This window comes from Corythoichthys intestinalis, chromosome 1 (genome assembly GCF_030265065.1).
Source record: "Corythoichthys intestinalis isolate RoL2023-P3 chromosome 1, ASM3026506v1, whole genome shotgun sequence".
NCBI lineage: Eukaryota > Metazoa > Chordata > Actinopteri > Syngnathiformes > Syngnathidae > Corythoichthys > Corythoichthys intestinalis.
In genome coordinates this window covers 46,478,883-46,492,918 of record NC_080395.1, presented here as the reverse complement: position 1 = coordinate 46,492,918, position 14,036 = coordinate 46,478,883, and the positions used below count along the sequence as shown (strand labels likewise).

Sequence of the window (14,036 nt, the reverse complement as noted above, 5' to 3'; positions counted from 1 at the left end):
ATATATAACATAACATACAAAATTACACATTGTTTACCAAGCCACACTATAAAAAAATAAAATAAAATAAAATAAAACAAAATAAAATAAAATAGAAAAGAACTAAATGAGTGAGCATTCAAAAGCACCTTCCGAGCAGGGAGATGTGCTTATTGAAAGGAATTTACAAGCAATCCTCAGTAAATAAACACATTAGAAACTGCATGTAGTACAAAATATGTTAGGATTTTGCAATAATATCACAATGACTAGACGATCATTTACCGGGAACTGGCTTAGCCCAATTCCTCAAACTTAAATATTTATAATCTCTTTATTAACAGACTCAAGGCCCCAAAAAAATGAAATACAGTGGGGCAAATAAGTTTTTAGTCAACCACCAATTGTGCAAGTTCTACTGCTTGAAAAGATTAGAGAGGCCTGTAATTGTCAACATGGGTAAACCTCAACCATGAGAGAATGTGGAAAAAAATAACAGAAAATCACATTGTTTGATTTTTAAAGAATTTATTTCCAAATTAGAGTGGAAAATAAGTATTTGGTCACCTACAAACAAGCAAGATTTCTGGCTGTCAAAGAGGTCTAACTTCTTCTAACGAGGTCTAACAAGGCTCCACTCGTTACCTGTATTTAACTCATTATCGGTATAAAAGACACCTGTCCACAATCTCAGTCAGTCACACTCCAAACTCCACTATGGCCAAGACCAAAGAGCTGTCGAAGGACACCAGAGACAAAATTGTAGACCTGCACCAGGCTGGGAAGACTGAATCTGCAATAGGTAAAACGCTTGGTGTAAAGAAATCAACTGTGGGAGCAATTATTAGAAAATGGAAGACATACAAGACCACTGATAATCTCCCTCGATCTGGGGCTCCATGCAAGATCTCACCCCGTGGCGTCAAAATGATAACAAGAACGGTGAGCAAAAATCCCAGAACCATGGGGGGGACCTAGTGAATGACCTACAGAGAGCTGGGACCACAGTAACAAAGGCTACTCTCACACAATGCGCCGCCAGGGACTCAAATCCTGCACTGCCAGACGTGTCCCCCTGCTGAAGAAAGTACACGTCCAGGCCCGTCTGCGGTTCGCTAGGGAGCATTTGGATGATCCGGAAGAGGACTGGGAGAATGTGTTATGGTCAGATGAAACCAAAATACAACTTTTTGGTAGAAACACAGGTTCTCGTGTTTGGAGGAGAAAGAATACTGAATTGCATCCGAAGAACACCATATCCACTGTGAAGGATGGGGGTGAAAACATCATGCTTTGGGGCTGTTTTTCTGCAAAGGGACCATGACGACTGATCTGTGTAAAGGAAAGAATGAATGGGGCCATGTATCGAGAGATTTTGAGTGAAAATCTCCTTCCATCAGCAAGGGCATTGAAGATGAGAAGTGGCTGGGTCTTTCAGCATGACAATGATCTCAAACACACAGCCAGGGCAACAAAGGAGTGGCTTCGTAAGAAGTATTTCAAGGTCCTGGAGTGGCCTAGCCAGTCTCCAGACCTCAACCCCATAGAAAATCTGTTGAGGGAGTTGAAAGTCCGTGTTGCCCAACGACAGCCCCAAAACATCACTGCTCTGGAGGCGATCTGCATGGAGGAATGGGCCAAAATACCAGCAACAGTGTGTGAAAAGCTTGTGAAGAGTTACAGAAACTGTTTGGCCTCCGTTATTGCCAACAAACGGTACATAACAAAGCACTGAGATGAACTTTTGGTATTGACCAAATACTTATTTTCCACCATGATTTGCAAATAAATTATTTAAAAATCAAACAATGAGATTTTCTGGGTTTTTTTCCCCACATTCTTTCTCTCATGGTTGAGGTTTACCCATGTTGACAATTACAGGCCTCTGTAATATTTTCAGGTGGGAGAACTTGCACAATTAGTGGTTGACTAAATACTTATTTGCCCCACTGTATGTACATACGCAATATACATATAATGAAATGAAATACCATAACATATAATTAATTATACATTTAGATTGGCTTATAAACAGATATTTTATGCATTACTTATTAATTATTTTTTAAATTATTATAGCACGAGTTGGCATCTATGTGTACTTGTACCCTTAGGGGCAGGAACAATTTGGATTTGGATTTTTTTTTCTTCGTAGAGAGGTGAGTTTACATGTAGTAATTTTCTTGGAGTATGGAATAACCATTGTGGTGTGCAGCGAAATGATTCATACAGTAATAGTAAGTAAAATGAAGCACAATTTGCAAAGAGTGCATACCTGCATGAAACACTATTAGAAGAATTACTGAGAAAAGCAAGTTACATGAAAGGCAAATTGCAATTTGTAATGAGAGAGACTTTAAAAGAAGACCTCAATTTGTGGTCAGTTCTTCCTGCTGTGAATAACTGCCATTTCTACATAAAACAATGACTCATTTCATGTTTAATGTGCTTCCTCTTGTATACTTAGAACTGTTGAAAAGATAACATGCATTATAATGGCTTGATGGGAACTACTACAATGACCGAATAGATCCAGCCATCGAATTTAATTAATCTTGCTCAGATTTAAGGGGAGACCTATAGCCTATCCTAGCTGACTTTGGGCAGGACCACTATGACTTAGGATAGCCACAAACAAAGCAAATGAAATGGATCATTGCCCAAAAATATGGTTGATGATCAAAACCAACATACTATTGACCCCTCCACAGAAAATAAGTTTTCAGCAGAAACATGAAAAACTACAGATGCCTTGTTTTCTTATTATAAAACAACATTTTGAGTCACCATGCACACTGCGTGAATATGTACAATCACCTGTATTTGAGGGGAAACATGAGAGCTTCCAAAGCGCGACACGCCTCCCCAAGCCTCTGGTAACTGGTGGAGTGGAACAAAACTTTGTGCTCGGTCAGAATCGCACAAAAAAGGTTTAAAACATTTTGAATACCTGAAACAATAAAACAAAATTAAGAAAGCACAATTACTGAGGTGTTTGTCGGAAGGAATGCCAAATGTATTGGTAATGGCCACATTGTTCCAAAGCGGTTATCTAATACTATATTCGGCTAAAACTTTATGAGGAAATACGAGTGATCAAAAACACCAGATGTAAATACACAACAAATAACATGCAGGTGCCACTGACTGGGTTACTGGTGTACTAGGTTAATTGGATGATGGGTTGGACTGGAGTCAAAGGCTTAAGGAATGATTTACTTTTTTAGAAATAAATGATTACAACTACCACATCATCGCCGTTTAAAAAGCTGAATCATGATGTCACTGGTATTAGCTTCTAGTTAACTAGCGGAAATGAAAACCTCACACACATTATAAATAACATTTGAAATACCAACAGGACAATCAGAAAGAATTCTAAGTTTACAGTTCCTGTTATTGTTTCCTGTCATGTATCTGACAGATCAATTCATCACTTGGAGAGAGGAATACTCGGGGACATGCTGCTCCACTTGGGGCGCTTGGTCTGAATGATTGGCTACATGCGGCAACTTTACACTAATAAGCAAGCTGAAGATGATCAAACTGAGCCCCAACAGATTTGTCATCAATAAGAAGCACACAAATTTCTTGTTAAAAACTCTCCATACACTGTTAAGGCCAGAGCCAGACTCAGGTGTTTACTCATGTTATGAAAAAAGTGACACATTTCCGAGCTATAAATAAAAATGGACAGCTACGCTCCTGATAACATTGGAGACAAAGGCAACAAACAAACAAACAGCAGCACTCTTGATGGCTGGTTTTATCTCACTCCCGGGAGATCAGGGGGGGCTGAACTTCCTTTACAACGTGACATGTTTAACACACATTCCTCTTCGATGACTTCAATGACCCATGTAAAACGAACGATGTGTCGAGCCGCCATTCTGTATGTCTTTTTCTGCAATCCTTATTTGGGCAGAAGGGCGGCCAAATTAGTGGAAATACTACGTTTGTTCTCTTCAGAGATCAGATAACAACAAATTACTGACAGCACCCGAGAGGAATCTGAGAAATGATTAACACGAGTCATATTGGATATGCTTAAGGATAAGAATCAAAAACAAATAGTGAACGTGAGCAGCAATCAAAGAGGGATTAGGAGCTACGGCACATTCATACACCGTCACTTGTTGCTACAACAGCAGGACCTGCAGTAGATCTCATAAGGACTTACCTGTACTATGGTCTCTAGCCTGTTCAAAAAACTTGACAGTAAATGTCAGGGGATGAGAAGAACAGTGGTTTGTAGGGTAGCCTGTTTTTGTGATTATTTATTTAGTAGGAAGTTTAATACCTACATGTAGTCCCCAGGTTACGACGGACCTGACTAACGCGATTTTGAATTTACGAAGCCTGTTTTTTTTTTTTTTAAATATTGACTTTTGTTTTGTGATGCATGCTTTTATTTTAACGCAGGAAGCGTAGAAAAGGAAGCGAACGCATGTACAGACGAGCCTGCCCACCCCACACAAGCACACACAGAGCAGCCGAGTGACAGAGGTGACAGCCTGCGTGCACATTTGTTGCTTGTGAAGCATCTAGACGCGACGGCTGTGTATAACCCCTTTTTTTGCTGTGTGTTGCGTGTTTTCAATTGTGGTCGAATACTTGGGGCGAGTTTATGTGATTGTTTGTGATGATGTGCGGACGCTAACTGATACATGCTAATAATTTGTTATTGCTGTATTACCAGCTAAGTGTAAACGGAAATTTGAATTGTAATTATTGAAGATGACATTGATTTAATTTCAGTTTATTTTAGTTTTATTCTGCAAGTGTTGATGTCATGAGCAGCTGAATAAAGTCAGCAAACCACACGGACATCTGACATCGTCATTTCGGAGCTTAGCTCACTGTCTAGCTATGAATAAGCTCCAACGTCTTGGCAAGGACAGTACAATGACGTAGAATACATGTTTTTGGATACTTTGTTTTTTAATTTAGACAGTGTTTTGAGGTATTTAAAGGGTTAATTCCGATTTACGCTGAAATCCGGGTTACATCGCCAGCACAAGAACGGAACTCGTTCATATACCGGGGACTACCTAAATATTTAAATGACTCAGGAATACTGGGCTTGGATGGTTACTTATTGGTGGATTATTTTAGCAAAGGGAAGTGTTTATCATTAACACAGATTAGGATATTTGCGAAATTCCATTCCCTCAAAATAGTGGAACAAAAAAAAAAAAGTGCAGTGCTCATGATGTGTTCAATTATAAATATGTATACGACTAGTGAAACGTTTGGACACGATTCGTCATTTATCATAAGAAAACATATCCAAAGATTTGATTGGTATTGCAGAGTTCAACAAAGCATTCAAGATTCTACGGTCAGCTTGTGAAAATAGTTTAAAGAAATTTTAAAGTCATCTAGTGTATTAGTACATACGCTTTGGCAAAAGACAGCTTTTTCATATTTTAAAGTCACGTCTGTTATGGAACAGCTGCATTAAAAAGTTATGCGCCTTGTTTAAGGATGAGTTACGAAAGCATACAGTAGTACTTAATGGTATCGGGTTTGTATTGTTGTGAAAGTATATAAGAGCCCTTAATGCTAGTGAGATAGTATGATTTAGAAGTTGTACTTATTTGCTTCATGAGTAGGCTATACGTACACAGTCATCATGTTTTCCTTACTTCATGAATAACTGTGAAATAAATATAGACAAACATCTGGTCCAGTTCATTTGGCTAGCTTGGTCACTCGGTTCTGTCCTTAAAGCTTGACTGGACCCAGCACACTTGCTAATGCATGTGCACAAGCCACCACAAACCAGATGTGAAATGTAGACGTGTTTGTGATTGCTCCACCCACTTATTATTAAAGATAGCTACCACGAGCAGTAAAGTCAGAGAGCAAGGCAGTTGGGGGCAGCGGAGGGAGTTGTAAACTTGCAAAGGCACAGGACACTATAACTGGTCCAGTGTGACTGGTATAATTGCTACCTTGAATGACCTGATTTCAACTCAAAGAAATTAAACATAGCAGCACTCAACTTTTTCAAGAATGAATTTTCTCTTGAATTAAGAGAACTGAATTTATACCTCTTCGACACATGCGTCTTCCAAAATCTGTTTTAAGGACCAACTGCGTATTTTTGTGGATAAATGAAAACAGACGTGTAAAGACTAAAGTGTTTGACTTTTATGCCAAAATAGTTTTGTTTGCTTTATGCAGAATGACTAAAAAACATATGACTTACACATGACCTTGCCAAGTGTATCATATAAGTACCCCCCCCATGTGTACTCGGGAAATAAAATCAACTCTGTTCCAAGCACATTCTTGTCCCCAAATGAGGCTAGACGACTGCCAATTTTCCATTGGAAATCAGATTTTATAATTAATTCACCCCAAGATAACAGATATTAGTCGGCTTATTTCAAAAGTGAGGTCAAAGTCCAAAAATACAACATACATCACCTACATCAATGGTCTCTGTGGAATCCTGACTTTGTGAGGAATAAACATCTACAAGCCTCACGAGTCAAAGTCAACCCGGTACGTACTGTACTGGCCAGACAAATGGCTTACACAAAGGTTAACAACTGAAGCAACGTGAGCCCAACAAACTGCATCCAATCTTCATCATGTGCTTGTTCTCGCATAGAGCAAATTGCAGAATAAATTATGTGGGGGGGGGGGGGGGGGGGGGTCAACGCCTCATAAGCTTGCCTCAGACACGTTTACAATACAATTAATCCAAGGGTCTCCTGACTCCAAGAGCCAAAAGAATTGGGGCTCTAAAATCTGATAAGCCTGACTTAACTTACACCACGTCATGTCAAAGGTATTAAGCCGCCGAGTTAAATGAAATAGGATGGGGATTTAACTAATTATTTTAAACATTGTTTTAAGATCTTAATGGGAAAGAAATCTACAAAGATGTTTTGGTAAATGCAATTAACTCTTTGGCTGCTTGCCTTTGATGGTGATATATCTATTTTAACTGGGAGGACTGACAACGAAGGATCACCCTGCCATGTCATACCCTAGTTTTGCCCATCCTCTGTTTTGGATGTCTATCCCATCAATTGGATTGAATGAGTTAATTCTAAACCACCCTTACCGATAAGTCACACAACGTAGCCATTTATACACAATAAAGGTTTCCTGTCAAGCGATTGATTATTAATTGATAACGTAGCGTGAGGACGCACCTAATTGCTGGAAGAGCAGAGCAACACTCTTGCATGTCACAGGTAATGTGTCATTCAAAGGTGTCTGGATTAGCTGTCGGTCGCCTGCTCCCAAGCTAAACAGCTTCTGTCAAGAAAAACCAAAGGCAACAAAGGTCACAAACCAATGCAGTTTGCACACCTTCATTTCAAATGGCAGAATCATGAGCTTTCTAGTCACCGCTGCGTGGACATGTAGTAGAAAGATACAAATGATCAACCTGCACATAAATGGCATTTCAGTGATGGGCATTAGTGTGAATGTGTGCAACACAGATGGCTCAATGGCTAAAACTGCTGAGGCAACAGTTATCAATGGTTGCAGGAGATACTGCAAAGGAAGAAACAAAAGCAATGTGTTATAGAGGAGGAAAATCCTGCTTTTTCATTTATCTAATTTCTCAAATACCAGTTAGTTTTACTACATGCAACTTGGACTAATGTGTGTCTTCCCCTGCCTAAAGGCACACTAAAGGTGTTGAGAACTGTAGAGGCGTCATGCTGGGAACATAATGAATTCTTTACTCTTACAACTGTTTGAACGGAAGCTGAACTCATACCCTGGGTAGAGAATGTTTGGTTTCCCACACCAGTGGTAGTAAAGCGTAGACATACTGTAGTTAATTTTATATTGTTACTATTTAGGAACTTACTAAAAAGGCCCCTTCACTATTGTGACCTTTAATTTGCCTTGGCCAAACTGTGTGATTATTTGTCATAGTTGCTGTTTGTAGAATTTCATCATTCAGCCATGGTCTTCTCTAATGATAAACAATCAAAATCAATGCATAATACAGTGGTACCTCTACATACGAAGTTAATTCGTTCCAGGACCTTGTTTGGAAGTCGAAATGGTCGTATGTCGAGCAGGATTTTCCCATAATAATACATTGTAATTCCATTAATTCGTTCCACAGCCCGGAAACCTACACTAAATCCTTCATAAATACTCCTGGTACTATTGCAAATAGCAATTACACAGAGCAAAACAAATAAATCATTAATAAAAACCGGAATAATACTATAGTCAGGGGTGCACATAATTTTTTTGCCCAGGTTCTCAGAGGAGGACCTGGAGATGTGACTTGGTCCTCATTGAGCTTGAGAGCCAACCCGCCTGATGCGATAAATTTATGACAAGCTTTACTTAGAGCCAATTAACTTTAATTAATTATATTAACAATTAATGCTTGATTAACATCAACTGGCACAACAAAATTGCCATTACTTTGAAATGTAAAGAAATAAAAAGCACCAATTCAAAATAAAGGGCATTATGCGGCTCCCACATTAACTCCAACCCTTTTTAAAAGTGGGATGTCCTCCTCATAAGACCTTATTGAACCTGCATGTTTAGCTTTGTAAAATGCTAGCAAAAACACGTTTGTCAGTGCATGTCGCTGTTCATTACCTTTATTCCGCCACTTGTCCATAGGGCGAGCGGGGTCCTGTTTGACATCGATAGTTTGCTTAATTGACACATGCTCTCTGTTTTTTTCGTGCTTTTCAAAGTTTGGATGGCTGAAATTCTTTGACCCTACATAAAATGCGCTGCTCTTATCGGCGACATTGGGATTCTCACGGCACATTTTGTACCGCATTTCCGTGCGAGCATCATTTGCTTCTAGCCATGGTACCTCCTACTTTTCAGCAAAAGTCCATTTTTTCGGTAGCTCCGGTGACGTCTCTGTCGTCTGTCTGTCTTTTGACGGGGGTGGGGGAACACGGAAGTAATTACTCAGTGTGGCCTGCCTCTTTGACATTTTGAGAAGTTATTTTCTTGTGTCCGCCGCAAATACGGTGGTCAGCCATCGGTACGCAAAAGCGTATGGAAGTCGTTGAGGGCCAGCGCGTTTGTCTACGTCCGGTACGCATGCGCGCATGCGGACCACTTATGTGCACCCCTGACTATAGTAGTAATGATAATAATAATACCTGAAATAATGTAATGACTCAGGTTCTAATGTTGCGAATGTGTTTTGCGTGGTGTACCTGAACACATCGCGTGGCTGACTTGACAGAGTGAGAGAGGACTTTTTACTTCACTTTTATGTTCAGCTGCGACGGACAGTAGGCATGTTGTGTTGCACAAGTTCTGAAATAAACTAAGGATTCTGGTGATTTTTTGGTGAGGTTACAATCATAAAAACATCACCTTAACTTATACAGACTGGCAAACGGAGGTCGGAGGAGGACCGTCGAAATCATAGACATTCTACAGCCATATTGTCGAGCTAATTCACGGACACGCACCCAACGTTCATATTTTTCTATCATTTCCATCCTCATTTTAATAGTAAGCCTCCCCTTTTTCCTTTTTTTCACCACCTGCACTAACATTCTTGGAACCCATGTTGATTTCTCTCACAAGAAAATCCGCCGTGTGCCCATCTTGCGGGGAAACAAATAAACTGTGGCGCTGTCATATATCATCATATTTCGAGCATGTCGCCAGATGCAGAAACAAATGGCGAGTCAAATTTTACGCCGGATGTCGAAAAGATCCTGTGTCGGAGTGATCGTATGTCGAGGTACCACTGGACTGTCATTTGAACAAGACATACCTGGGATCCGCCAGCCACAGGGACCTGGAATATAAACAGATTGGCCACCAGACTCTCTAAAGGAACAGTAAGGCTATCAATGTACACAGTGTAGATCAGTCCCAAACAACCCTGGTAGGAGAACACATATAGAATATATTAAGCATAAAAGATAAAGTTATGTGTCCGAGTTAGACACACAAAATGAAGACAGAATTTTTAAAAGCATAACAATAAGTCTTATTACCCTGAATATTTCTGGATGGTCCAATCTGGACACCAGAATGAGACTTTTTGGTGCAAACACCTGAGCTGGCTGGATCAAACAATCCTCTTCCACCTCTTCATCCTCATCAACCTCAATACTTTTAGATCCCTGGGATGATTAAAAAAAAAAAAAAGAAAAAAAAAAGATTTTAATTATATTTTTTAAAAAAAAGTTCCTTGGAACATGCGAGCACAATCTGGCTTCCATGTTAAACATAAAGTCATGATATGAAAAATACTATTCTTGGTTGACGTTTACAATGTCCATAAGAAAAAGAAAGAAGAAAAGTTTATGGCTGGCTAAAAGATTCTTTGTGTTTGACGCCATTTAATATTCTAACTCCACAAGATTAATGTTGGGCCCCACAAATACAGAAAAATGCCAAAAATGGATGTCAAGATGCTAACTGTTGCACAATGTCGGAACTTAATTTATAAAGAATAAGTCTCTGCAATGCAAAAGGCTCATTGAAGAACTAATCTTTTGTGGATCCTCTGCCAGGACACTCATACACCAACTTCTGGTTGCTCATTCCTGACTAAAGCCCCTATCAAAATGAGTATATTTCTTCACTAAGTGAAAACATGCCAGAAGTATCTGAAAACATCTCATTCAGACAGGGTTCCATTTCACTATATTACGCTTAGGATTTGGCTCAATTATAAGACGCAAAACATTCCTCTGCCACCTGTCTGGACTCTTGGAATCTGATTAGGTAGATAAGGATTCATTTATAGAGTAAAGACTGTTCAAACAATGTCACGTTTCAAGAAAATATTGGGTGCCTTATGTAGAATTGGGGAATGGGTGTTAGTTTTACTGGTGTACGATGTCTGGACAAGGCCAAATATAGCCCCGGTTCGTTCTGAGGCTCAAATTGACTAACAGAAAAGGTATTAGTTGCATTTAAAGTTGAATTTTTTTATTTGCTCTACAGCGTGGACAGGAAAACAATTTGAGCAGATAAAATTGTGACGGCGCCATTTTCACTGAAAAAAATCGGATCAAGATTTATTTGTCGTTAATGGTAATCACCTTAATTTGTAATGTTGATCAGAAAACCAGAAGAGCTACCCAAATTTCAAAGTCATCATTCAAATAAGCCTGTCGCCACCACTCTCACACATTGCAAACTGCATGTGCAATCTGTTAAGACAATGGAATATGTAATTTTGTGCCAAGCAAATAAGGGCATTATGAAGCTTTAACAGCTGTTGACAAACAACAACGGATGTCATTTAGCTCCTCTACAAAAAGAACACATTAGCAAAACATCAGGGCTATATTTTGTATTTTCATGTGGTTAATTGCCCCTTTTTGATTTTTAACCACTTTGGAAATCATTTCATTGCGAGTTTAAAAGGGACACAAAAGTGTTGTTGTGATTTGCCCACTTTTTGAGATGTGACACATACTTTTTGTTGAAGGCTCTATCAACAAATCACCTACGCAAGGATTTGCTGAGCAAACTGCAATGTGATTGACGACTGCCTTGCACATGTTAAAGGATGTGAAATCACAATGAGCAGAATCACAGGAGCCATTGGAGGCCTCTCGCGAAGGCAAACACAGTGAAACAATTACTTTGGTATTCTGTGGGCTTTTGGCAGGGAGAGACTTTACGAGGTCATTCATAATAATACACTAATCAAGTTCAATTGAATCTGTTGTGATCAATGATCGATGGGGATGTCGATTTGCATGCATGACTGAATCCAAAAATCAAGGGTGAGCACAGGTTCATTCCATCTACAGTATATCAGCATCAGCATACCTTGCGTTATAATCACTCATTCTTTGTTTTCTCCTAATTCTGGACAATGTCACGAATGTTTGTTCCTTCAAGGAAAAACAAAGTGCCAAAGAACGTTTGGAAAACACAATGATAATCCATACAGGCAAAACAGAAAATGAGAACCATCGTATTGCTCAACCAAATATCTCCAATGGCTTTTAAGAGTTATGAAGGTGACGCACCGAAGTGAAGGTTCAACAAAATTAATTTTACTATCGTGGCCATTTATATCAGGATTTCGGATTTCATTAGTTCAGGATTAATGAGGCTCGTGCGGCAGCTTATGGATAAGGAGAGGGGCTCATAGTTAATCGGGATCCTCTTGAGTGTTCATCACACAACTCATGCACCCATAGGTCCACAACTATTTGGACTATGACAGAGATTTTATCAACTAACACATTTGAAGTTCAATGAGATCTCATTGGACGCGAAGGAGGGTATCATGAGGTTGAAAAAACAACATCAATATTTAAGAGAGCAAAACCTTCTAAGGTCTGATCCATGACATTTTTTAGGAATGTCCTAGGGTGGTCTTCCAATTCCAAGTCTGTTTACAAGGTTAACTCATTGGCTACCGCTGACGACGATAGACATCCAATCCATTTGAACTGGAAGGGTTGACAGTGAATGAAAACCAGAACACGCTTGTTGGTTTATAATGATGATATGACTGATGAGAGAAGTAGCATGATTGAACTGGGACGCATCAAAATAAGACAGAATGGAAAGCAAACCTCTAGAGATTTTTTCACATGCACATATGTACAAAATGTTTGGTTGGCTTATTGTTAAGTAATTTATCAAAATATAAATTACCGTAATTTTCGGACTATAATCCGCTACTTTCCCTCCTCATTTTGAATCCTGCGCCTTATAGTCCAGAGCGGCTTATTTGTTGATTTATTTGGGTTCATAGGTAACATTTTATTTGACAGTGGTGTCATCAGACAGTCATAATAATGACATGACACTATCATGGGCATTACTGAATTCTTATGACAAATGTCATTAAGTGTCATCCGCACAAATTATGTCACTAACTTTTAACATTTATGTCCAGCTCTGATCGTTTACATCTATTCAAAAGTGAGATTATTTGCCGGATGACACTAAATGACATCTGTTATAAGCATTCAATAATGCTCATGACATTGTCATGTCATAATTGTGATTGTCTTATGACAGTCTTATGGCGCCACTGTGAAATTGTTACAAAATATAGGGGTGTACGATATCCATTTTTTGAAACCGATATCGATAACTTCTTGCTCCTCAAAGCCGATACCAATAACCGATAATAAATATATAATTTTTTAAATGTATAACCTGAGTTTTAGAACACCTGGAGGTTTAAAAAAAAAAACACACAACAAAACAAAACAAAAAAACTAGTGGTGGATTCAACATAGATTTGCCTTTGATCTCACCAGATTTTTCATAATGACACGAACAAAACAGTGCGTTTCACTTCTGCACTGCCCGACAGCCAGCTAAGAATGAATGCACTTCCATAAACCACAAGGCTTGGTCTTTTCTTGCTTTTATGGGAAGACACTCTTCTTAATATTGTGAAAGTACAACAGAAAAATACACATATTTAATACTCAATATACAACAAACTGTACAATACACTTATATTCACAACTATTGGAAGTTTACCTGAAGGAAAGTGACGTCGGTTATCGAGTTGCACGTGCGGTTTTTATGGATAGGATAGACTGGATAGATATGGATATGGATACACTTTTTACGTGATAGATTCAACGATAGAAATACATTTTTCTAGACCGGTAAAAAAATATATTATAAAATATATTATTCGACACACATGCCAGACCATTCAAAGAATAATTATTATCTATGTCCGAATCTTCGCGTTTATAATCATGACGACATTGGAGGAAGTGGCGTAGTGCAATCACACAAAACAGCCGCGGTCGCGCTTGGGTAGCCGTACGGCGCATGTGCGGAAAGTTAAACCAGGAATAATCAGATATCGACTACTATTCCTGATTGGAAAGCCCCTCCCAACGTCATTTGATTAACAGACCGTTTCTCTGCGCATTTGCCATTTACATTCCCAAAGAGGAAAGGCGATCGACAAATGACAATGACAATGTGAAAACCAAACAGAAAAGGCAAAAAATACAATTGTCATTGTTTTTTCCGTTTGTGGTGTTCAATGACAGAAAGTAAAAGTCAATGAAAAATATTGTCATTGTTTTTTCCGTTTGTGGTTGTTAATGACCAAAAGTAAA

At 38.9% G+C, this 14,036-nt stretch overlaps 1 protein-coding gene across 2 annotated transcripts in view; it reads right to left on the bottom strand.

Annotated features, from left to right (window-relative positions):
* sbf2 (SET binding factor 2) overlaps positions 1-14,036 on the bottom strand; it is a 143,013-nt gene that overhangs the window by 82,718 nt on the left and 46,259 nt on the right. For both annotated transcript variants that reach the window (XM_057859758.1, XM_057859839.1), the window contains exons 4-7: positions 9,960-10,088; positions 9,734-9,844; positions 7,152-7,257; positions 2,797-2,929 (exon numbers count right to left, since the gene is read on the bottom strand). In XM_057859758.1, the coding sequence (XP_057715741.1) occupies positions 2,797-2,929; positions 7,152-7,257; positions 9,734-9,844; positions 9,960-10,088 (479 nt within the window). The remainder of the gene's footprint in view (positions 1-2,796; positions 2,930-7,151; positions 7,258-9,733; positions 9,845-9,959; positions 10,089-14,036) is intronic.